General features: G+C 38.1%; 1 protein-coding gene across 3 annotated transcripts in view; it reads right to left on the bottom strand.

Annotated features, from left to right (window-relative positions):
* PCCA (propionyl-CoA carboxylase subunit alpha) overlaps positions 1 to 27,534 on the bottom strand; it is a 346,757-nt gene that overhangs the window by 205,788 nt on the left and 113,435 nt on the right. For all 3 annotated transcript variants that reach the window (XM_043892480.1, XM_043892481.1, XM_043892482.1), the window contains 2 exons: positions 27,052 to 27,088; positions 6,584 to 6,662 (listed from right to left, as the gene is read on the bottom strand). In XM_043892480.1, the coding sequence (XP_043748415.1) occupies positions 6,584 to 6,662; positions 27,052 to 27,088 (116 nt within the window). The remainder of the gene's footprint in view (positions 1 to 6,583; positions 6,663 to 27,051; positions 27,089 to 27,534) is intronic.

The raw sequence follows: 27,534 nt of genomic DNA, 5'->3' as shown, positions 1-27,534 counted from the left end.
ATTCCACTAATAAAAATATATAAAAATGAATACCCATTTGATTCAAAAGTGAGATGATGCACACAAAAATGTAAAGAACATAGGCAACTGCACAGCTGGGGCAAAACCACAGCAAATAAACTCAGTAAGAACAGGAGAGGAAAGTCCTCAAGAACATTTCCAAATATTTTAAGTACACGACTTTAAATGGTCCCCCACATGTCCATACAAATCATTAAAATTTTTATCTTCTTTAAAACTGCTCAAAAATAGTAAACAAAAGAGAACGGCTTGATTTTTTAAATAAAAACATGAATTTAAATATTTTTATACATAACAAAAGAGAACTTGATTTTTTAAATAAAAACATCAATTTAAATACTTTTACACATTTATTTCCAAACTATAATAACTTAAACATTATTAATATTATTAAAATATGCTTACTAAAGTCACACACTTTGAAATGAGTTCATTCAGTCTATTAAAAACTCAGACTTGCTTACTTAAAAATAATTGAGGATCTTATGTTCCATTCATTGATATATACAGAATATAAACTTTATTTCCTTTTACATGTAATTAATAGTTTCTGGCATGAGTTTGAGTAAACTCCGGGAGTTTGTGATGGACAGGGAGGCCTGGCGTGCTGCGATTCATGGAGTTGCAAAGAGTCAGACACGACTGAGCGACTGAACTGAACTGAACTGAACACATCAAATACCTGTATTTAATGTTCAACATTAAAATTCTTTTAATCCTTTCATTTGCAAACACTTCATCTGGCAATATTAGAAATAACTATCTTATTTGTGTGCTTGAAAAATACAACATTGCAAATAAACACTGACTAGAAGATAAATTTCAAAACATACTGCAAATATTTCTATCTCTCAGTGGTCTTGGAGAAAAAGTGTCATGTTTTCTTAGTCCTCCATTACTTTCACGATTTAAGGGAATGGAGTTAAGATCTCAGGAGACTGAAAACCTCAAAGGAACTAAAGCATGATGAATCGTTGTTTTCAATATCATATAACCAACTTCTTATTAGGTGAGATACAATGATTCACAAAGGAAAAACATAATACTTTACAGTTTGTCTCTGCTCTAATGATTTTAGAGTTTTTATTTTGCTTTAAAATCACAAATACCAAAAGTAAAAAATCAAAGTCACCCAAATAAAGTATCAAGTTTGAGAGCATTACCAAAATGTTTTAGAATTCATGGAAAATTGCATTTAGATCATTTGTACCACTCAGTAATACATTCATTCCATAAATACTAACAGTGAAACTGAGCCTGGTGCATATATTATATATGTGATAGAAATACAAAAATAAACAGAAACTGCCCTCACAACACCTGAAATCATATAGGGGCACTCCAAAACGTAGAGAGGATTAATTTTCCATTCATGCCACAACATTTCATTTAAAGTGGCGTAAAAAAAGGAAGTCAGAGAGTGTGAAAATACATGAATTTATTTTCAATAACCTCCAATACTCTCACCCTAATTTAATATATTGTGGTTGTTCAGTCACCAAGTTGGGTCCAATTCTGTGCGACACCATGGACTGCAGCATGCCATAACCAACACTAAACTTTAAAAAAAAATCTTTCAGATGTTCTAAAACTTCTAAGTACAGATGATAGTTCCCTGAAGATGTTACAAAAGGGACACACTTCTTAGGCTAATAAACAGCTACTACATTTTCTGAGGAATGTTAAAATTTTTGTGGAATATGTGAAAAATTTCTTCCTCAAGTTAGGAGAAAGGAAGGAATAAAAGTAGTTCAGCATTATGTCAACAGCTGGTGACTCCAAAAGACAATATATGGGTGTTTTCTGGACCGATCCCTCAATTCTTCCAAAGTTTTTATTTTGCCAAATTAACAGAGGTTACAGAGCAAATTTTTAAAATGAGGATCCTATATCATTATATCAACTAATGTCATACTTTAGGTAGAAAAGTGTTTATGTACATACTTTTACTAATTATATGAAAATATTTTGAAACAATGTGCCATTTACTAGCCAAGAAAGGGTTAACTTATTTACCAAAGAGGCCCAATATAAGAATAGATATGGTGATTTCTGAAGACACTGCATTCTACATTAAAATCCACTGGTTAAAAACCAAATCCACTGGTGAAAATCCACTGGTTAAAATCACTGACTACCAGGAAACTGATAAGTAATCTCACTGTAAAAGAATATGTTACCAAGAGTAGCCTTGGAGAAATGACTGATAAAAAATCTGACATTCTATGAAGAATAATGAAAACTACATGTGGGAGTTCCCTAGTGGTCCAGTGGCCAAGACTCCACACTCTCAATGCGGGGGTGACCCGGGTTCCATGTTTGGTCAGGAAATTAGATCCCACATGCCGCAACTAAAGATCTTGTGTGGCACAGCTAAGACCTGGGGCACCCAAAAAATAAATATTTTTTCTTTAGAAAAGACTAAGTGCTAAGACTTGTAGTGAAATTGCTCTACAATTGCTATACAAAAGGGGAAAACTCTGAGGAAAAAAAGAGTTCACAAAATACACATCTCTTATAAAACTATTAAGTTGTGTTTAATATCTTAATTTTTTACTGCAGAGAATATAGCGGACTGTGTTTTCGAAACATGGCCACAATGGCATCTCCCACTCGATGTGCTCTTCTAAGAAACTTGCCACTCCTGCATAAGGAAGTGAAGTCTAACGCTCCTCCCCTTGCATTCAGCGGGAATTTGTGCTCACTGGTAATCAAACAGTACGGTAGAAGGGAAGCTGTGTATGAATTTTGAGACTCGATCATAAAAAGTGATACGGCTTTCACTTGGATTTGAAACAAATGCTCCTGGACGCTTGGGTCACTAAATAAGAAATCAAAGCCACCATACTGTGAGGAAGCCCAAGCAACCCATGGAGACGTCCACTAAATCACTGGGGTTACAAACAAAGCACAAGAGATAGCTTCAAAACCTGAACTTCAAAAGATAGAAGTCAAGTAAGACAAATTATGTGGTAAAAATGGGACTAAGCATGCCTCTTATCCTTCCGCCCACACACAGCAACCAGCCAGCCCAACTGCCAACCTTTCAGAGAGGTAACCAATGCTCTGTAAGTCTCTACCATCAAAAGGAACATGGGGAGAAGAATTCCAGAGAGAGGCTAAGAAGCAGACCATTCTTCAATTAAGCATTCTTCAACTGTGAAGATAAATGCCTCCACTTTGACCTTAACCTCTCAGCATTTCCCAAGAAATTTTCAAGTAAAGCAGTGCTGCAGCACAGCCATTTAATTCACATATATGAACTCCCCGGTAGTTCAGTTGGTAAAGAATATGTCTGGAATATCCCCTGGAGGAGGAAATGATTACCCACTCCAGTATTCTTGCCTGGGAAATCCCAAGGACCAAGGAGTTTGGCAGGCTACAGTCCATGGGGTCACAAGAGTCGGATACGGTTTGGCGACTAAACCACCAAGGCCAAAGAGACAATAACAGCCAAATATATGTGTGTGTGTGTCTGTGTGTGTGTGTGTGTCTTAAACAGGGCCAAGTATTTAAAATCTATATTCTATCATTCAGCAAATTCTGTGTGTGTGTGTGTGTGTGTGTGTGTGTGTGTGTGTGTGTGTCTTAAACAGGGCCAAGTATTTAAAATCTATATTCTATCATTCAGCAAATTCTGTGTGTGTGTGTGTGTGTGTGTGTGTGTGTGTGTCTTAAACAGGGCCAAGTATTTAAAATCTATATCCTATCATTCAGCAAATTCTGTGTGTGTGTGTGTGTATCTTAAACAGGGCCAAGTATTTAAAATCTATATCCTATCATTCAGCAAATTCTGTGTGTGTGTGTGTATCTTAAACAGGGCCAAGTATTTAAAATCTATATCCTATCATTTAGCAAATTCTGTGTGTGTGTGTGTGTGTGTGTGTGTGTGTGTGTGTATCTTAAACAGGGCCAAGTATTTAAAATCTATATCCTGTCATTCGGCAAATTCTGTTGCCTCTCCTTTCAGGATTAAACTCCTTCTTACCACTTCCACCATTACACTGGGGAAAGCCACCATCATCATTTTTCTTGCTTGGGTTATTTCAACAGCCCCCTGTCTGGTTTCCCTGATTCCAGGGTTCATGATTTTGGCCCCATTAAGTCTATTACCAAGAGAGCAGCCAGAGTCATCCTTTTTAAAACTTAAGTCACAAAATTTTGACAACTGGTTCATCTGGATGATACATAGTACAGAAGTTCATTACATTCTTCTACATTGTTGTATGTCTGAAAATTTCTACAATTCAAAACATGTAAATAAGGTGAGGAATTTGTTGTGACGTTCCATGATTGTGACTTCTCTACTCAAAACCCTCCAACAGCCTACGTCTCACTAAGCACGGCCTACAAGGTCCCAGACGGTCTGTTCCCCATCTCCTCCTAGCCCCACCACCTGGCCACCTGCTTGTCTCCAGACCTGCTCCTGCATCATCGCCTCCACACCTGCTCTCCCCTAGCCTGGTCCTCATCTCCACGCCCTCTAACCTTACCACTCAAACATGCCTGCTCAGCGAGGACAAACCGGCCAGTCCTGTTTACAGTGGGAATTCCTTCCAACACTCCCCATGCCTCTTCCTTTCCTCCTTTATTTTTTTTATGTTGCTTATCACCCTCCACAATAGTATATGATTGACTTTGATCCTGTTCACTGTCTCTTCCTACCAGAAGGGGTTTCTGAACCTCGTTTATGTCACGGATGCCTTTGGCAGGATCACACAGCATTTGTCAAAATAATGCTCGAAGTGATTTAAAATGTAGAAGAGTATACATAGGATTTTATAAGAAATTATATTGAAATAAAGGTATTGAGATATTCTTTAAAAACAAATTTGGGATATCATGTAAGTGGCTCTTTATTCGTTAATAAGCTCCAACAAGTCTAATAATCACTGCTACTTAGAGGTATTTTGATAACTATGATGTGAAAATATAAGGGACTTCCTGAAGGGTGCAAAGTTCCACAGATACTACTACTATTGTAGTTGGTAGTCTATATTGGAGCAAACACTAAATTCCAGGTAGAGGCTAGTAAAAGAAATATGTACTTTTTTCCCCTTATCCAGATGCATGAACATCCCTGAACTTTATGCGTCTATAAATTCAAAGGTTAAGAACTCCCAATCCAGTCATACACTGGCTATGGAGGAACAAAGGGAAGTGCAGAGAGGACCAGATTATTTAGTGTGTTTCTGTTCATGGCTCTATTCCTGGAAACTTACTAAAACACTGCTTGTCATATAGGAGGCTGTCAGTATAAAAAACCTCAATAACAGCACCAATGCACCCAGTGAGTTTCTTCATGCTGGGTAAGTTAAGATGGAAGAGGAGACTCTGATGGGACCTCGGTCACCATGTGGTGGCTCTAACACTGAGCATGAGGCTGGGGTTGAAAGACCTGTCTCGGGCATATATCATCACCCCACCTCTGACGCACAGCCCAAGAAACAGCGGTGTTCTGAGACGATCGTCTTTTAGAGTTAAAACTACCTGTGCAAGTCTGCAATGTGGTGTTTGCCCCCTCAGATTTTAGGGTAATCTATTGCCCCTGAGAGGTTTTTACCTTGTAAGTTCACTTTAGAACCTAACTTCTGAATTAGCTTTGCACTGGACAGCTTTCATACCGACTACTCCTGATTTCTCTCTTTCAGAGATTTCAGGGAATGAGAAGGAAAGGAAAAGAAAAGAAGAAAAAAGAACTAACCATTTGGAAGACCAAATTACTTCTGGGTAGAGAAAGGGCAGGAAAGGCAACATTAATGATAATAATTCAGTGATTTTTTTCATCCCTTTCCTTCAAAAAATGACATAAATCTCTCTTACTGTCAAGCTTTGAAGTACATAATACAAATCTGAGTCCCCTAAAACTTGCATGGACAAGGCAGTTGTTCAAAAAATTATTTTTCCACTCACCATGATGTTATCAATACAACAAGTTTTTAAAATTTTGTTTTCAGTCTCTTTTGATTTCTGAAACTACTACTAAGAAACTGTTCAAATACATAACAGAGTACACCACATATGAAGGACATACTATAATTTCAAATTCAAAAGGAAATATATTTCACACTATAAATTACACTGAAATACAGTAACACTATAAAGATAACACTAAAGTTATCAAAGTAGTTCACGATTTTTACAGACAATCAAAGGGAAGCAAGTGAGTACTGAGTAATACATAAACAGATGAAATTACTACTGCTTTCAAATATATTAGATTCAAATCTTCAATCATATTCAGAATTAAATAGCCAAACATTAGCGATTTTTACCTAGAAGATAGAATCATGACTGTAATCTTTCGAAATACACTGTAAAAGATAATCCTTTATTAATGTTTGAGATAGTAAAAAAAGAAAACTTTCTAAAATAGGATAATCACCACAATATAAATAAGAAACTTCTCTGCCTAATTTTAATTTTTCCCATCTAGAGGAGTAAAAATTAGATAACTGTCTTAATTATTCCATTATGCTTTTGGTATCTGTTTACTTGTCAGTTTAACAAAACTCCAGTAACTGCTATTTTCATCAAAAGTATATTTTGGACAGAATCTCACCTGGTCTCTTCATCATCCCAAGCGATCCGCATGCCCTTCCCACCACCGCCTGCTGAGGCCTTGATCATGACAGGGTAGCCTAACAGCAGGGAAGAATGAGACAGCAGTTCAGGCTTCGATCGTCTGGATGCACGAACATGACAACTGACCACATGTTCAACGGCACAGAAGACAATAACTAACTTATTTAAAAGTTCCTTTCTTTAGCATCAGGAAAGTAATGCCGGTGTAAGGATCTTACATATATTTCATATATGTTTCATATATTTTTTAAAATGAGTGTGATCAGTTTTAAAAGAAAAAGACTATGTGTATCAATAAATGCAACATTTTCCCCAATAAGAAAACATAATTTGACAGTGGATTCCAAAATTGGAAGTAGATACAGTATTAATTGACCAATGATATAAGAAACAACTTATATAGCATTAAGGAAACCCACACACACACACAAACACATGCATTCCTTCTGATTCCCCCAATCTGCTGTGTGGACACACAACAAATTAAATTCCTTGTTTTCAAATGTAATGATTTACAGGTACTTGAGGTGTTTTCATCTGCAAAATTATAGGGAACCCCTGCAGTTTTTATCTGCAAGACAGACATGATGGCTTTGGGAAAAATCAAGCCATGGTCGCTCTGTTACAACCGGAGCTGAAGAGGCAGGGCCTGCTGCCATCATGGAGACGCTACCAACCATTCAGTCACCAGGGGATAATATGCCTAGACATGGGACTACTACGAAAATACAACATCAGGCCCGAAACGGAGGATGCTTTCAGCCAACGTCTTGTAAGAGAAAAGAATAAAACTGCTGTGATTTAACAGGATTGAGTATTTAGACTCAATATAAAGTAAAAATTATAAAGTAAAAATTTTGACAGCATGAGTCATCTATGATGACTTACCAAGAAAAGCTGTGAAGTCCCTGTGTTTGGAGGGTTTCTGACAACACGGTGGAGATACTCATGTCCGAGACCACTTGTTTGTGATCGTTTGTGAAGAAAGAAGAGGTCAGGGAGCCCTTGAAGGGCTCCGCCTGCCCAGTGGTGCCTTTGAAGACAAGGGCGGACAGGGCCAAATGCCACAGACCTCTGACCCCTGAGCCACAAAGCATCACTCTTAACTCTGACTCGGTTAAAATGGCTCTTGCTTCCTAAGTGTTTCATAATTAATTCAGCTTTAAAAGTTCAGATACTGGCTACACTTATGTGAGATAGATTTATGTGGGACAGCACTAGAAAAGCAATACTAGGTGCAATACGAACAAGAAAGACGAATATGCTATTTTCACACGGGGAGCCGTATTATCTAGGAAGAAAGAGGCATAGGACCCCAGATAATTCTCTCAGTGGGAATTCAGAAAGGAATCATAGGAAAGAGAAAAAGGGATTAAGAAAAGCATATTATATTGGGTTGGCCAAAAAGTTCATTCAGGTTTTTCCATAAGCTAAGATGGCAAAACCCAAATAAACTTTTTGGCCAACCCGACAGACAGGAGGCTTCCCAGGTGGCGCTAGCGGTAAAGAACCTGCCCACCAACGCAGGAGACAGAAGGGACACAGGTTTGATCCCTGGGTAGGGAAGATTTCCTGGAGGAAGACATGGCAACCCAGTTCAGTATTCTTGCCTGGGAAATCTCATGGACAGAGGAACCTGGAGGGCTAGAGTCCACTGGGTTGCACAGAGTCAGACACGACAGAAGCGACTTAGCACACAGCACACAACATATAGGGCTATTTATATAAGACGATGAAGGATGAGCAGGATAGGAACACGTTAGGCAGGAAGAACAGAAATGAAACAGAGGTGGGGAAGCACAGGACAGGTTTAAGGAAGGACTGAAACAAGCTGAAGTACAGAGTTTATCTGCAGGATGGCAGAGGAAAAGAGAACTGGACACATACATTAGGTGCAAATTATCCTACACACTTTTGCATTCTACAGATTCTGCTTGAGAGTAACAAGAACAGTATTTGTCTCTCAGCACTGCAGCCCCACAATGAGTATCACATAAAGGAACTAGATTGAAATCAGTAAAGAAGAATTAGCCTGTTTTTGAGCAGTGAAGAAACAATATCTAAAAATTAGAAACCAGCAGGCCTGAGATATCTTTTTAAAAACAACTTAAGGTCTTTATTATGCCCCTATAAAACATGTTATCAATTCACCATCAAAAACTATTTATCCATGTGAACAGGAAACCACAAGAGGAGTGATATCCATACCCCATGTCTCTACTATTTCCAGTTACCGCTGAGGATTAGGAAATGTGCAGTTATTCTGATTCCAGTATTAACCTCATCTTAGTCATTTACTATGGATCCTGGACTATATAGGGATTTGTGAGGTTCCAAAATAAGATTTGGAAATTTTCCTTGGTAACAAAGAACTAGATGGTAAAACAAGACACGTAAAAATCATCTGTCAACAACAAATTATTTTATGTTCAGTGCTGTCGCTTCAGCCATGTCTGACTCTTTGCGACCTCATGGACAGTAGCTCCCCAGGCTCCTCTGTCCATGGGATTCTCTGGACAAGAATACTTGAGTGAGTTGCCATGCCCTCCTCCAGGGGATCTTCCCGACCCAGGGATCAAACCCATGTCTCTTATGCCTCCTGCATTGACAGGCAAGTTCTTTACCACTGACCCACCAGGGAAGCTACCCTATTTTATGTTCAGAAGAGGTGAGACACTGTTAGGCAACGAGGTAATATATAATAAGACAATTGTAACACAGTGCCCCCAAAGGGGGCACTGCAGCAATAGACCTGCGAATACACATGACCCAGAAGAGAAGACTCCTTGACAAGAATTTAAGAAGCCAAATACTAAACAACTGAGAGACAGGAAGAAACTGGTAGAAGTTGGTGACATTACAGTCATGAACTCAATGTAATTTTTGAGCTATAACTGAATATAATAGTAAGGTATTCTACTCAAAGTCTTATGCCAAGTAAGTCATTAAATTTCAGACAGCATATATTTTTATGCTGTCACCATGCCATGGAGAAATGAGAACTAGCCATTTGAAGAGGAGGGGAAAAAATATTCCACACAGATGATGTTAAATAATATCAAAAAGCCCAGTCTGTCATCCCCACTTTCTTATTGTGTCTGTGACTCTAATTAGGGTAAGTTATGGGGTGCCAGGAACTGGAAGAAAAAGGAAAAAAAACATTCAGTCAAAAGTTGGCATTCCCGGAAAAATCTGAAGTGACCAAGTTGATGGCCTGCAACACCTCACTTTTCCCAGCCTGGGTATGAAATATCCACTAATGTTCTCTCACATTGTTTAATCCGTTAGAGTACTTATTCCTCTGTTCAACTTTTGTCTAGAACACATTTCTTTAAATTTATAATCTTTAGTTGACATATGTTTGAAACAGAACAACGTTCCTTATCATAACAAAACAAAATTCTCCAAGGTTTATAAAAGGAGACAAATTTCCTGGTATGATAACATTGCTTTAAAAAAAAAAAAAAAAAACACCCCTCAGGTCCTAGTGCTGTCGGCAAATTTTTCCTAACCTTTACCATCCTCTCACTGGATGCCTGCCTGTGACTCTAAGTGAGGAGGACTGACGGGGCTTCCCTGGTGGCTCAGCGGTAAAGAATCCATCTGCCAACTCAAGAGACCCAAGAGCTGCAGGTCTGATCATCGGGAAACGCCGCTGGAGAAGGAAATGGCAACCCACTTCAGTATTCTTGCCTGGAGGGGTCCATGGACAGGGGGGCCTGGAGGGCTACAGCTCACAGGGTCACAAAAGAGTGAGACACGACCTGGCGAGTAAACCACCAGCAGAGAGAGAGCCGTAACCGGACTCAGCTGTCGATGCAGAGAGAGAAAAGTCGCGCCTGGCGTTAGAGGGAGGGTCAGCACAATGTGTAGACAGGATGTGGACGGAAGAAGCCTCTAGGGCTTGGTGCTCCCCACTCAGTTATGAATCCCAAGTGTAACTGTTTTTCTTGACCAACACATGATGTTGAGCTACACAAGACACACAGCACATAATCTATCCCCCTTTAAGCAAAACCTGCCCCTATACACAGTGGCATAATCTGATACTGTAAAGGTTGGTGAAATGACATCTTCATGATGTAAATATCATGAGTCACATAATGAGGAATTTTATGTAGTTTTTCACCTATAGTTTCTTCAATAAAAAAATTCATAGGCTGTAATGACTGATAGAGAAGGAAAGGCAAAAAGAAAGGAAAAGTGAAATATTTCTTGAGAAATGTCTGATTCCTAATTTGGTGGTGCTAACCAGAAATCTCCTAACAGAGCTCCCTACTAGTACAATGGTCCCATCAAACTATAGAGAGGTCAGCAAAATTCTTTAATATATACATATGATCACTTCTCTCTACTACCTAAAATGGTAAGGGTTTACATTGATGAGTAAGCTGTACATGTAAGAACTGTGAATGCTAAGTCGCTTCAGTCATGTCCAACTCTTCCTAGGATCAGGAACAAGGCAAGGATGTCCTTTCTTACCCCTCCTGTTCAACATCTTACTATAGGTCCCAGCTTATGCAATAAGACAAGATAAAGGTAAACAAACTGAGAAGGAAGAAATGTCATTAGCGGGAAATAAGATCATCTATGAAGAAAATCTCAAAGAAGCAACAACCACCACCACCAAAAAAAATCCAAACAAACAAAAAAAAAACCTTCTAAGACTAATGTAATTACAAGTTGAATTGCATTCCCACATACCAGCAATGGAAACACTTGAAATTAAAAACAATACCATTTACATTAGTACCCCAAAGAATAAAACATTTAGGCATAAATCTACAAAATATGTATAGTATCTATATGCAGAAAACTACAAAATTCTGATGAATGAAATTAAGGAAGAGCTAACTAAATAAATGAAGAAAAATTCCACATGCATGAACTCAATATTGTTGAGATACCAATTCTCCCCAAATTGATCTATAGATTCAAAGCAATTACAACCAAAACCCCATTAAGCTATTTTATATGTATCAACACACTGATTTTAACATTAATATACAGAAGTAAGAGATCTATAACGGCCAGCACAGTACTAAAAGAGGACAGCAAACTCAAAAGACTGACATCACCCAACTCTAAGGCTTACTATAAAGCTGCAGTAATAAAGTCACCAAGATATTGATAAGAGAATAGTCAAAGCAAACAATGGAATAGCATGAAAAGCGTGGAAATAAACTCACACAAACACAGTCAATGATCTTTGACCAGAAAGGAAAAGCAACTCAACAGAGAAAGGACAATCTCTTCAACAAACGTTGCGAGAACAACTGGAAATCCATGGGCAAAAAGTGAATCTAGACAAAGTCCTTCACATTTCACAAAAGTTAACCCAAAGTGGATTGTAGACCTAACTACATAGTACTAAACAATAAAATGTCTAGAAGGTAAGTAAGAGAAAATTTAAGTGACCTTTGGTTTGGCAAAGATTAATGAATAGTCATTAAGCATGTGAAAATATGCTCAACAGTATTAAGGAAATACAAATCAAAATCACAGTGAAATATACATATCCATTAGAATGACTAAAACTAGAAAGACAAGTAATGTCAAGTGTTTCCCAAGGATGGACTAAGTAGGTAACCAGAACTCTTAAAGCACTGCTGGTGGAAGTGTAAAATGAAGAAAGCAATGCTTTTTAAAAGAACAGAAATTATCTATACCTTAATCGTAGTGACATGTACTAAAATTCTCTAACCTATACACTTAAAATAGTTAAATTTTATTCTTCATAAAGCATTCCTTCATAAAAATCAATTTTATGAAGGAGCCGGACAAAAAGAACAGACTGCCTACAAAGTAGTAACAAAAATCAGACTGACACCTCTCTCTCCAGTAGCTGCAGAGCACAGTACAGTATAAATATTACAGCACTATGCTAACTGAAAACCACTATCAACCTAGCTTTGCATGTACACCAAGGTCATCTTTTAACACAGAATGTGAATAGTCCCATCTAAACAAAAACTGAGTTAAAACTACCTGTAGAAACTTCTACGGGGTAAATTTCAGGAAAAACAGAAATAATCCCATTTGTAAAGTCAGGGATGGAAGAAGGAACAATGAACAAAGAAGATAAATATTTGAGTAAAGGTACATGAATATTAGCTATTTATAGTTGTCTAACAATGTCTAATTAGTGGGGTAAAGGCTTAAGGAAATAAAATACAAGAAAGCATATAAGAGGAAATCTTTGGTAGGAGAATAAACTGTAGATTGAATTTTAAAATAAGTAAACATTTTAAAAAGTTTAGGATACTGAAGAACACCTGTCTCCAAACTGAAATTTCTACAGTAAACCCTGAAATAGAAATAAGCATAAAATTTCTATCACAGTGGAAAGGAGTGGGGGGGGGGGGGAATGGAGGGATGGAATAAAGAAGAGAAATTTTAAAGAGAATTATTATCAACAAGAAGTCATGAAAGGAGAGAAAGTAGAATCCAAGAAGTGGAACAAAAATAAAAAGATAATATAAATAAATCAGAAAGTAGTAAATACAATAAATGTACATCAACTGAAATCTATGGTTAAAAGACAGTGCCAGTCTTGAATAGAAAAAAAAAAAAATCAGTATATAGACTTATAAGAGAGATACCTCAATTAATAGACTACTGGTTGACTGGAAAAATAAATAAGAAAGAACATATGAAAACACCAAAATAACCTGGTTTAGGCAGAATACTGATAAAATGAAACTAGAAAGCAAACTCAAAAAAAGCCATACATTTTGATAAAAAGTAAAATCAGCCAAGAAGACACATTACATTGCTATGTTACCCATTAACTTCCTGGCAAGCAAGACAACATCACTAATCCACTCTCTCAAAAACTGATCAAATAGCCAAGAACATCACTAGAAGATTTGAAAATCCCAATAGGTAGATTTGATCTACTGGTCATCTGTAAAACATGACCTACCATACTGTGAGAATACACACTCTGTTCAGGCACACATGGAAGATGTATTTACGGTGATTTACTCCTTGGCCATATAGCAATTCTCACCAAATTAGAAAGTTTCTAAATAAGAAAGATGACACTCACTGATCAGAAAGCAATTAAATTAGAAATATAACAAAAAGTTGAAACTGTTAATGTATTCCTAAATGACCTGATTCAAAAATCATAAAAGAACTCTGAAAATACTCAGAAATGAACAACTGTGAAAAATACATATTAAAATTATGAAACAGAGCTCTGTCCATCTCACCACTTTAGGACAGTCCTCCAACTGCTGGAAGAATCGTCAACCAAAAGCTAACTTGTCCTCAGCTTGTATTACTTCTTCCAAGGGGCAGCTTGCACCCAAGGCTTAGTTAACATAGGTGTATAACAGTTCAATCTTATTGCCCCAATTTGAGACAGCTATTTAATATAAAAGACCAGCCAGTACTGGGCTTCCCTGATAGCTCAGTTGGTAAAGAATCCACTTACAATGCCTAAGACCTGGGTTTGATCCCTGGGTTGGGAAGATCCCCTGCAGAAGGGAAAGGCTACCCCCTTCAGTATTTTGGCCTGGAGAATTCCATGGACTGTGTAGTCCATGGGGTCGCAGAGAGTCACAACTGAGCGACTTTCACTTTTCAACATGGAGAACTCTCTGTAGGAAGAGCTATGGCCGTTGTTGAGTCTGCGTCTCAACTTAATTCAAATTCCCCTTCAGTCCACAATTTCTTTCACTCCCTCATGTGCATTGGTCCCAAGAGTATTGCCCAATAAAATTCCAGGGTCTGCTTTAAGACAGGTATCCAGTCTGTGACAGAGGAGCCATCTGGAAGGCTATTACAGTGGTCTAAGCAAAAGATGACACTAGCTTGAACAAATGGAACCACAGGATAAATGGAGAAAAGGGGATGAATTCAAGATTGAGGACATGATGACAATGATATACAAATTGCAAAACCACATAATGCAATATAATAGTGAATGCTGAATTACAGAGAACTGCTGATCAAAATCGAGACCCCTCTACTTCCTGCCTCCATGATCCGTGCCACTGTGGATGACAGAACCCCCATCAGCCTCATACCCAGACAAGGCTGGCATAGTCTAGAACTCCAATGCACCCCATAGTGTTACCAATGGGAAGTGAACATGGAGGATAAGGAAAATCTTTGCTGTTTAAGGTTACAGGGCAAGGGCAATAAAAAGGTGTAACACTACAGCTCTGATAAATGAATGATGGTTGCACAGACTCAAATAAGAATTACCACATTGCTAAGTTTTCCAAGGAAATATATTTCAAAATCTACTAGGCAATTTAGCTGCCATGCAACACTCAGCTACACTGAAAAGTTCCTACTGCGAAGACAAACAAGGAGATAGTTAAAATTCAAACAATTTGGAAAAATAAATTCCATCATCAATGCATTTCCCATATTGTTATTTGGTCATAATTTTTCACTATTTTGTTGTAACCTTTTAATTACAAGTTATAGTTACTTTAGTCATTATCAATTTAGTATTGATATATCTTCGGAATAGCACACTTCAGACTGAAGTGATACATATTTATACTTCCCTAGGGCCTATAATTATCCTGTAACTAGAACATAAACATATATGTGTTACATTACAACTATGAATTATTCATATCTCTACTACTACTGCAGATGAACAAAATCTCTAAGAAAGGTACCTAGAGGTGATCCTTATTATCACTGAGTTTTTACCACTGGAAAATGAAAAAGTGTAAAGTGGGCGCAGGACATTTTGCCTTTCCTAAGATGGCTATGCACACATGAACACACAGATATCTATACAAATACACTGTTTAAATAAGAATGAACCAGTAGTGTACACATAAAGATTTAAACAAGCTGTGTTATAAGAAAGTAAACCAGTACATAACAGTACTTGTTTAAATATGGCAAAGAGAGACAATTAGTTTTTGTTTTTTCTTGGAAAAACTGATCTGGGCTACCTTTCCTCTACTCAGGCAAATAAAAACTACTAGATCCCTAACTCTGATTCAGGGATCAGAATCAAGCATGGTTCAGTGTCTAGACTGGAGCAGAATGAGCTGACAGAAAGTTTACAAACAAAAACCAAAGGCTTACTGTCTTCACATTAGTGTCTGAAGATCACGTAGAGTCTTTTGCGATAGAGTGATAGAAAAAAGAAAAGGTATGCGAGAATGAACAACAGTAAAACAAAAAGAGAGACACTGAGAACAAATACAACATGGTAAAAAACAGAAAGAGAACTTGTGAAATAATGCTTAAACCCAAAGTGTGTATACTGGAGTAACGAAAGAAAATGTAAGCACCCAACTGACGAAGAAAGGAGATAAGGGATACAGAACACAGACTATCACTGTAACCTCAAAAGACTACAGGACTTCAATAATATGAAAACTGCAAAATAAAAACCTTAAAAGTGAGAATACTTTAACACCATTTTCCTCAACATAATTTTTCCTCAGGCATTACTTAGTAAATCTCCTAATTAAATAAATGAACATTAAATATCTCTTCTACTGAGGACCAAATTGAAAAATGAATTAACAGGATGTTAAGATTAGGAAAAAGATACAAATTGCAATATTTTTTCAAATGCTTCCTTGATATATCTTTAACCACAAAGTCACATATAACATGTGAAAAGTTTTCTAAGCAATATGAAAGAAGGAAAAGATTTGAGGCCTTAGCTAAGTATTTCTATCCCTTGTTAGCATGAACAATTAGTTCTTCTATATTAAAAAAAAAAACAAGAGCAACTTTTTTAAACGTTATACCATGCCAAAAGGAAAACTGCCAAAGAACAGAAAAAACAGCCAGGGCAGAGAAGAAAAGATAATAAAGTTCCTACATACTTATCAGAGACAGGGGCCAAGGTGGTAGGAAGACTGATATCAACAGGAAATTTATGGGAGAGCCTAACCTGCAGAGAATGTAAGATACAACATGACAGGTTAGTGTGAAGCCAAGAAGGTTCATTAAAAGACTCTCATACATTTGAATCTTAAAACTTCCATTAATCCTGCCTAGTGAATCCAACAGTTAGAACTGGACATGGAACAACAGACTGGTTCCAAATAGGAAAAGGAGTATCTCAAGGCTGTATATTGTCATCCTGCTTATTTAACTTATATGCAGAGTACATCATGAGAAACGCGGGGCTGGAGGAAGCACAAGCTGGAATCAAGATTGCCGGGACAAAAGACCAATAACCTCAGATATGCAGATGACACCACCCTTATGGCAGAAAGTGAAGAGGAACTAAAGGGCCTCTTGATGAAAGTGAAAGAGGAGAGTGAAAAAGTTGGCTTAAAGCTCAACATTCAGAAAACTAAGATCATGGCATCTGGTCCTATCACCTCATGGGAAATAGATGGGGAGACAGTGGAAACAGCGTCAGACTTTATTTTTTGGGCTCCAAAATCACTGTAGATGGTGACTGCAGCCATGAAATTAAAACACTCCTTGGAAGGAAAGTTATGACCAACCTAGATAGCATATTAAAAAGCAGAGACATTACTTTCCCAACAAAGGTCCTTCTGGTCAAGGCCATGGTTTTTCCAGCGGTCACGTATGGATGTGAGAGTTGGACTGTGAAGAAAGCTGAGCACCAAAAAATTGATGCTTTTGAACTGTGGTGTTGGAGAAGACTCTTGAGAGTCCCTTGGACTGCAAGGAGATCCAACCAGTTCATCCTAAAGGAGATCAGTCCTGGGTGTTCCCTGGAAGGACTGATGCTGAAGCTGAAATTCCAGTACTTTGGCCACCTCATGCGAAGAGTTGACTCACTGGAAAAAACCCTGATGCTGGGAGGGATTGGGGGCAGGAGGAGAAGGGGACGACAGAGGATGAGACGGCTGGATGGCATCACCGACTCGATGGACATGGGTTTGAGTAGACTCCGGGAGTTGGTGATGGACAGGGAGGCCTGGCGTGCTGCGATTCATGGGGTCGCAAAGGGTCGGACATGACTGAGCGACTGAACTGAACTGAATGAATCCAAGGACAGCCTAAATGGATTGACGTGCTATAGTCATTAACAATCACATACTAAGTTTACTTAAATAATCCTAGCTATTTTTTTTCTTTTTAGTTATCTGTTAGCTGAGAGTTTATCCTGTCTTACTTAATATTGCTACTCTTCCCATATATCTCCATTACAAACTGGGAGATGATGGGGGAGAAAATGAGAAAAGTATTGTCAAATCATGATCTATAAATACTGTGGAAAAAAAAAAAAACTTTAAAACGTGTGTCTACTTATTTCATTTCCACACTTATATAGACATCTCTATTTGGATTCATTCACTGAATACATACTTATGTGATGATCACTCTCTTAAGCACTAGAAATCTCCCGTATTGCAGGCAGATTCTTTACCGTCTGAGCCACCAGTGAAGCCCAAGAATACTGGAGTGGGTAGCCTATCCCTTCTCCAGCAGATCTTGCCGACCCAGGAATCGAACTGGGGACTCCTACATTGCAGACTGATTCTTTACCAGCTGCTACCAAGCAAGCCACTAGAAATACAAAGTACTAGAAATACAAATTAACCCATGGTCAATTTTACTATAAAATACTATGCAAATGAACATAAAACAACCATTTTCAAAGAAAGAATTTACTTAATGCAGAGAAAATCCCACACTATTTTAAGAGAAGAGCAACCTATCAAGGTAATTGATTACAAGAGACAAGAGAGTATTTCCACATGAAACTGAATCCTGGGATTTGCAGGGTAAGGAACAAACTCTATGAGATACTGTTCCAGCTTGATACTATTTTCTCTTTTCCATCAAAAATTCTCTACAACTCAATTCTTTATAACTCAATCATTCACTCTTCCTATTAATAGAGAATCACTTGGGAAAAATGTGTATACTTCTACTATTGGGTAGAGTGTCCTCTATATATCTATGAAGTTTCATTGGTTTAAACTGTTAAGATCTTTACTTCCTTATTGATTCTCTCTGTGGATGTTCTACTCATTATTTAAATTGTACTACTGAAGTCCCCAACTGTTACTGTACAGCTATCTATTTCTCTTTTCAAGTCTGTCAGTATTTACTTCATATATTTTCAGTATCTGCTGTTTGGTGCATATATGTTTATAACGGTCAATACATAGTGTCTTTTATCTCTTTGACAGTTTCAGACTTAAAGTCTATTTTGTCTGATAGACAAAATATATTTTAGTAGAGCCACCCCAGTTCTCTTTTGATTACTATTTGCATGGGATATCTATTTCTATCCTTTTGCTTTCAATCTATCTCTGTGTCTAGATCTAAAGTGAGTTTCTTAGAGACAGCATATAGTTGGATTTTTTTTTATCCATTCTGCCAATATCTGCCACAGTGAGATATCATTTCACACATACTAGGATGGCCATAATATTAAAAAAAAAAAAAACAAAACAGAAAATAACAAGTATTGGCAAGGATGGGAAGAAACTGGAAACCTCATACACTGCTAGTAGGAATGTTAGATGATTTAGCCACTGGGGAAAATAGACTGGCAGATCCTCAAAAAGTTAACCATAGAATCACCATGTAAACCAGCAATTCCACAACTAGGTATACACCAAGATAGTGGAAAACACATACACAAACATGCATAGATATGCATACTCACAGCAGCATTATCTACAACAATATATGGAAACAACCCAAATGTCTGTCTGCAGCTAAATGAATAAATAAAATGCACTATAAACACACAATGGAATATTATTTGGGCTTCCCTGGTAGCTCAGCTGGTAACAAATCCACCTGCAATGCAGGAGACCCCAGTTTGATTCCTGGGTTGGGAAGATCCCCTGAAGAAGGGAACGGCTACCCATTCCAGTATTCTGGAACAGGATGGAATATTATTCGGTCATAAAAAGGATGAAGTACCAATATACATATACAGGAACTTTGAAAATATAACTCTAAGTGAACACAGAAGGTCATATGTTTTATGATTCCATTTATATGAAATATTCAGAATAGATAAATCCATTGAAACAGAAAGCAAATTGGTGATTGCCAGGGGCTGGGATATAAGGAGTGACTATTATTGGATAGCTGGGGAGGAAATGGCAACCCACTCCAGCATTCTTGCCTGGAGAATCCCATGGACAGAGGAGCCTGGTGGGCTACAGTCCATGGGATTAAAAAAGAGTCGGACATGACTGAGCACATGCCCTTGTGCACACACACACATTAATGGATACAGAGTTTCTTTTGGGGGTACTGAAAATGTTCTGGCATGAGAGTGGTAGGTGGTGGTGTTTTTCAGTCGCTCAGTCGTGTCTAACTCTTTGAGACCCCATGAACTGCAGCGACATCAGGCCTCCCTGTCCTTCATCATCGCTCAGACCTTGCTCAAACTCATACCCATCGAGTTGGTGATGCCATCCAACCATCTTGACCTCTGTCATCCCCTTCACCTCCTGCATTCAATCTTCCCAAGCCTCAGGGTCTTCCTTGATGAGTCGGCTCTTTGCATCAGGTGGCCGAAGTTTTGGAGCTTCAGTTTCACCATCAGTCCTTCCAATGAATATTCAGGACTGATTTCCTTTAGGATGGACTGGATGGATCTCCTTGCAGTCCAAGGGACTCTCAAGAGTCTTCTCAACACCACAGTTCAAAAGCATCAATTCTTCTGCACTCAGCCTTCTTTATGGCCCAACTCTCGCATCCATACATGACTACAGGAAAAACCATAGCTTTGACTAGATGGATCTTTGTTGGCAAAGCAATGTCTCTGCTTTTTAATATGCTAAGTTTGTCACAGCTTTTATTCCAAGGAGCAAGTGTCTTTTAATTCCATGGCTGCACTCACCATCTGCAGTGACTTTGGAGCCCAAGAAAATAAAGTCTCTTACTGCTTCCCCATCTATTTGCTATGAAATGATGGGACCGGATGCTTTTGATATTAGTTTTTTGAACGTTGAGTTTTAAGCCAGCTTTTCACTCTTCTCTTTCAAAGATTGGCACAATTAAGGACAGAAATGGTGTGGATCTAACAGAAGCAGAAGAGGTGGCAAGAATACACAGAAGAACTATACAAAAAAGAACTTCATGACCCAGATAATAACGATGGTGTGATCACTCACCTAAAAGCCAGCCATTCTGGAATGCGAAGCCAACTGGGCCTTAGGAAGCATCACTATGAACAAAGCTAGTGGAGGTGACGGAATTCCAGTTGAGCTATTTCAAATCCTAAAAGATGATGCTGTGAAAGTGCTGCACTCAATATGTCAGCAAATTTGGAAAACTCGGCAGTGGCCACAGGACTGGAAAAGGTCAGTTTTCATTCCAAACCCAAAGAAAGGCAATGCCAAAGAATGCTCAAACTACTGCACAATTGAACTCATCTCACACGCTAGTAGAGTAATACTCAAAATTCTCCAAGCCAGGCTTGGACAGTACACGAACCGTAAACTTCCAAATGTTCAAGCTGGATTTAGAAAAGGCAGAGGAACCATAGATCGAATTGCCAACATCCCTTGGATCATAGAAAAAGCAAGAGAGTTACAGAAAAACATCTACTTCTGCTTTATTGACTATGCCAAAGCCTTTGTGTGGATCACAACAAACTGTGGAAAATTCTTAAAGAGATGGGAATATCAGACCATCTGACCTGCCTCTTGAGAAACCTATATGCAGGTCAGGAAGCAACAGTTAGAACTAGACATGGAACAACAGACTGGTTCTAAATTGGGAAAGGAGTATGTCAAGGCTGTATATTGTCACCTTGCTTATTTAACTTATATGCAGAGTACATCATGAGAAACGCTGGGCTGGAGGAAGCACAAGCTGGAATCATGATTGCCAGGAGAAATATCAATAACCTCAGACATGCAGATGACACCACCCTTATGGCAGAAAGCGAAGAAGAACTAAAGAGCCTCTTCATGAAAGTGAAAGAGGAGACTGAAAAAGTTGGCTTAAAGCTCAACATTCAGAAAACTAATATCATGGCATCTGGTCCCATCACATCATGGGAATAGGTGGGGAAACAGGGGAAATAGTGACAGACTTTATTTTTTGGGCTCCAAAATCACTGCAGATGGTGATTGCAGCCATGAAATTAAAAGATGCTTACTCCTTGGAAGGAAAGTTATGACCAACCTAGACAGCATATTATAAAGCAGAGACATTACTTTGCCAACAAAGGTCTATCTAGTCAAGGCTGTGGTTTTGCCAGTAGTCACGTGTGGATGTGAGAGTTGGACTTTAAAGAAAGCTGAGCACCGAAGAACTGATGCTTTTGAACTGTGGTGTTGGAGAAGACTCTTGAGACTCCCTTGGACTGCAAGGAGATCCAACCAGTCCATCCTAAAGGAAATCAGTCCTGAATATTCATTGGAAGGACTGATGCTGAAGCTGAAGCTCCAATACTTTGGCCACCTGATGCGAAGAACTGACTCATTTGAAAAGACCCTGATGCTGGGAAAGACTCAGGGAGGGAGGAGAAGGGGACAACAGAGGATGAGATGATTGGATTGCATCACTGACTCAATGCACATGAGTCTGAGTAAACTCCAGGAGTTGGTGATGGACAGGGAAGCCTGGCATGCTGCAGTCCATGGGGTTGCAAAGAGTTGGACACAACTAGCGACTGAACTGAAATGAATATCTGGTATAAAAATTTAGAACAGGTAGTCTCTAAACCTGGTTGTGGGGGAAGTGAGGACTGATAAGGACTGAGTATGAGGGAACCTTCCAGGGTGACAGTAATGTTCAACATCTTGGTGGTGTTTGCAGTATGCATATATCAAAATCAGCAAATACACACTTCAGATGTGTTCATGTTACTGTATACAAAGTTTGCCTTAAAATAACCAAACTGTATACAAACTGAATTAAGTTAATGACATGTATATTCAAGTATTTAGTAGGATGCATACTAGTACTTGCAATGTACTATGAAATGCACCAAAATTTAAATAGTTTAACAAACAAATAAGCAATATAGCAAATTTAGCAAAAGATTAATAATGGAGTTTTTGGTGTTGGGTATATAAGTACCCCGACGCCGGTCTTCCCTGGTATCTCAGTTGGTAAAGAATCTGCCTGCAATGCAGGAGACCCTGTTTCAATTCCTAGGTCAGAAAGTTCCCCTGGAGAAGGGATAGCCTACCCACTCCAGTATTCTTGGGCTTCCCTGGTGTGGCTCACACAGTAAATAACCCATCTGCAATGAGGGAGACCCAGGTTCGATCCCTGGGTTGGGAAGATCTGGAGAAGGGCATTGCAATCCACTCCAGTATTCTTGCCTGGAGAATCTCCACAGACAGAGGAGCCTGGCGGGCTACAGCCCATGGGGTCGCAAAGAGTCAGCCACAAGTAAGCACAGCATAGCACCTATAGGAATACACTATGAAATTCTTTTAAAATATTGTCTGATTGAAATTTTTCAAACTAATACACCAGGAAAAAGTTAACAAGCAAGAAAAATATCCAAAAGTCATGAGTACTTTGCAGAGATTTAGAATAATATGGTTATAAAACAGGGGCTTCTCTGGTGGCTCAGAGGGTAAAGCGTCTGCCCGCAATGCGGAAGACCTGGGTTCAATCCCTGGGTCGGGAAGATGCCCTGGAAAAGGACATGGCAATCCCACTCCAGTATTCCTGCCTGGAGAATCCCATGGACGGAGGAGCCTGGTGGGCTATATATATAGTCCATGGGGTCACAGAGAGTCAGACACGACTGAGCGACTTCACTTTCACTTTCTATAAAACAGAATGACTGACTGGAAATGTGAGAGTGTCTACCCTTGAATATATGACACTTAATCCAAGATATGAAAGATATCAGCAAGAGTGTTCTAGGCTTCGCACCCTATCCCCAAAACTCTTATTCTAAGTTTGATGTGTTCAAGAAAGCTAGTGACTAAAGTATGGTAGTCAAGGAAGGGAGTAGTACAAAATGGGATTGGAGAGAAAGGCAGATGTCAAATCATTCCAGGTTTGTAGTCCCAGAAAGGAATTTTCACTTTATCTAAGTGCAATGGAAAGACATTAATGGGTTTAAAGCAGGGATCGACTGGGTGGGATGAGATGGGGTTGAGTCCTTATTATTTACAGTTTTAAAATATCACACTGACTGCTATGTGAAGAAAGGTTTCAAAGGGTTTAAGAAGAGAAGTAGAGAAACTATTATCATAGTCCCTGTCACAACAATGGTAATTTGGAGGAGAGTGTTGGTAGTCAGGCAGTGAGCAGTGAATATGGGAGAGATGCTGAATGAAGAACTGACAGTATCTATTGATAGAGTGACAACAGGATGACAGGGGAAAGGGCACCAGGCTAGAGCTCGGGGTTTAGTGTTAAGCTTCTGAGTGCGCGGAGTGAAGAAACCGTGGGAGAAGCAGGTTTGGAGTCTGACGACCTGAGGACCAAAAAATTTACACTTAAATTGGGTATGATTTGTAACTGTGAGAAGGCAGGCCAAAGAAAGGAATTAGAATAATCTGGAAGTTGTTAAAGACAGGGTTTAAATTTACCATTTCTTTTTCTTTCAAGAATCAATTTTGGCCTGATTGTATTAAGGACCTTTGATCCAGATCAAACTGTAATGCAAATCAAGCTCACTGACTGCTGTTGTCTATCTCTGGGGTTAAAGATAAACTCGGGATCAATAGGTCTTGTATCTTCAAACTTAGAGAGGTCAAAGGGAGAATATCAGGAATGAGGATGAGGGAGACAAGGAATACCAAAAAAACAAGTACATAGAAGTAACATATTAAGTCTTAACTGTCTCTCACCCTGTTAATGATAAGAGACTATCTGACCCTTAAATTCCACATATAACATGCTTAAGTGCCTCATACTATTTTACACAAAGTGGTAACTCAAATTTTAGCCCGCATCCTCTAATCCTATTAGTTTTACCAAAGTATCTTGAAAAATACATGGTCCCTGGAGCTAAATGAACCTAAATTTAAAGCAGCCCACCACTCAGTAGCTCTGTGACCTTGAGCAAATTACTTACCATTTCTAATTCTGTTTCTTAAATGTAAATGAAAATAATTAAGACGAAAATTAGCATTAGAAATAACATTCACAAAAGTGCCTGCTACTGGGGAAAAAATGCTCCATAAACAAGAGCTACTATTATGCAAAAGACACCTAATTCATCAATGCTCGAGGCAGTAGTTTCCTCCTAGGGCAGCACAAGAGAAAAGAAAAGAAGCATAGATGTGAGAGAGAAGGAAACCACAGAAAAGATCAATTTCATTTTCACCACATAACCCAGAAAGATAGTAAAACAGAAATCTGTGAATAGTTATGACCATCCACAACGTACAAATGGATAGGTTTGAGACGTTTGATTATATTTCAGTTGTTTAGAACAGGGAACAATGTTCAGTTCAACTCCTGGACAAACTCACAAGAAGTCAATGAACTCAAAATGTAGTTAAAATGCGATATATCTCAATAAAATTAGTATAAAAGTGATGAATCGCCAAACAATACAGAAAACCCAGAAACTTTAATAGTATGTAATTTAACTTATTTCAGAAGCTGGCACTTGAGGGAAAAGGTTTTATGGGAGGTCTCGGGAGTGATTCAGAAGGGGTTTTCAGGGGAATTCCAAAAGCTTTATAAAGTTGATGACCCTGCCCTGTTCTTTATTATGTTTTATTTCACCTCAAATTTTATGGCTTCCCTTTCTTTCAGCATAAGCAAAACACTAGCACTCTTACATTTAATAGCCATGATGGCGATCATTCATTTTACAAATGAGAAGAAACAAGTGAGGAAGAATTAGAGGAAAGATAGGAAAGAGGAAGGCCCATAAAGGATGTGCCCAGATATTAAGAAATGAGCCTCAAACTGAAAATAACCTCAGTAAGTATAAAACTGAAGTGGGGTGGGGGGTGTGGTTAAGCACAGCATTAAAATATTAAAGGAAGAAAGCCAAGTGATGAGAACTGGTCAGAGTCCCATTGTGATTAAATGGTTATTTTAAAGGTTACAATTTTTTTTTTTTTTAAATTAAGTGGAAGACAAAACATGAAAGAGCAAGGTAAGCAATCTGTCATTTACACAAAGGACATTTTCAAGAGCTGAAGATTCACAATTTAAATTTTGACAAACCAGGGTAATTCAAGATTTTATCCTAATCTCTTTATATTTCTCAAAAATTCCTCCAAATATTCTCTTTTTGTGTAGATACTACTGTGATATTACTATTATGTCCTATTACATAGATAATAATAATACCTAAACGAGAACTAGAAAGATAACTTTTGATATTTACAAGTACACACAGAATAAAATTATTTTAGGAGAGTGTCCACAAAAGCCAGCAGATAGGTTATAGCCTCTTAAGTTATGAGGAAAGCCAGTGATTTCAAACCACAGAGAGAAACTGTTGATTTTCTTAAAGACATAAACCCCAAAACAGTCCCATGTAGTTCAACTTATTCAGAATCTAGCAAATCTTCCTGTGAAGTACTGAAATGCTTTTTGAAACTGTTGATGAGCCTGAAGAAATGATTAAATGAAGAGCCGTTACAGTCAGATAAAATAAAATTTTCTGGGGCCTGGTCTCTAGTCCAGGACCTGTATCAGTCAAATCAGCCAAATCAATGCTCTCCGAATGAATAAAATAACTCTAAACAATCAATCTAATGAGAAAACAGGACTAAAGAAATGTTAATGTGGGGTGCTGAAAAGCTTGGCTCTATCAGTCCAGGAATGCTAAGATGCTGGGAATTCCTAGCTATCAAACACTGTCTAATCTCTCTCATATTCCTACAAATTTTTATCAAATGTAAACAAATATGAACTGATTAATACAACACTGCAGTTATTCAACAGTAGTACTAATCCATGATAATGGTAGGCCCTTGCATTTTCTTAATTATCAGGTACTAAAAGTACACTAGTTGTCAAGAGTGCCAGGGATATTTTTGAAAATAAAAAGTCAGGAAGCACTGGCCCAGTGCAATTATACATAAAACAGACAAGTAAAACAGTCATTAAAATGTTCTTCAGTTTACCTTTTACTCCAATATAGAGTATTTTGTTCTAATCACTCACATTCTATTTTCTCTTTCCTAGCAAGATTATAAAGTTGATATTTAACATCTTAGGAAAAGGTAAAAACTTGAAGAGCCTTGTCAAAGAGGAAACCCTCATTTTAATCATGAGTGCCCCTAAGTAACTTGCGGTCAACTCCATATATATAAACTTACATTCCATCCAGTCTCAAGAACAATTGAGACAATTCCTTCTTTTAATTAGCCAGTGACTTCATCTTACAAAAGAACTATCATGAAGGTCAAACTAATCTTTTAAGTTCATATTAATAATAGAATATGGTGATGCTGCTGATAAATTCTTCCAAAGGAACAACTCATTAGAAACCTGAAACTATTAAAGTACTATTTGCTCTCTGGGAATTAGGTATTACATGTTTACTCAACCGTATCTGCTGAAAGACATAGAAACTGGACCAAAGTTAATTTAAGAACTTACCAATTTCCCTTGCAATTCTGACAGCTTCATCTGCATCCTGAAAAAGCAGGAAATGAGACTCAACATTAATCCCATCAGCCATTGCACAATGTCTTTAGGGCAGTCATATATTGCACTACTGTCTCCTCCGATTCATTTAATGTTCAATTTTACAACCTTCTAACTCTTTTCAGTCAGAGAAATGTAAAATTAATACCATAAGTGGAATGTAAATTCTACCTCATCATTATTATATTAAGAAACTCAAAGCAGTTGGAAATGAGCTGGCAGGAAGCACTACCAGAAATGCCAAATGATTTGGTGCAGTGGCTGGAATTTAAGGGCAGAATTTAGATGTTTACAATCAATACTGAATCATAAATCAGATCATTAAAGCTTGTCCACAGCCAGCTTGTTTCTGTCTCTGATATTTATACGTCATGTTTTCCTTGATTCTGTCAGCAGGGGGAGTTGATTCTCTATTGTTTGGGAGGAGCTCGACAG

The sequence above is a fragment of the Cervus elaphus genome, chromosome 30 (genome assembly GCF_910594005.1).
Source record: "Cervus elaphus chromosome 30, mCerEla1.1, whole genome shotgun sequence".
In the NCBI taxonomy this organism is placed as follows: Eukaryota; Metazoa; Chordata; class Mammalia; order Artiodactyla; family Cervidae; genus Cervus; species Cervus elaphus.
The sequence above is the reverse complement of the archived record's forward strand: the minus strand, read 5'-3'. Positions and strand labels throughout refer to the sequence as shown.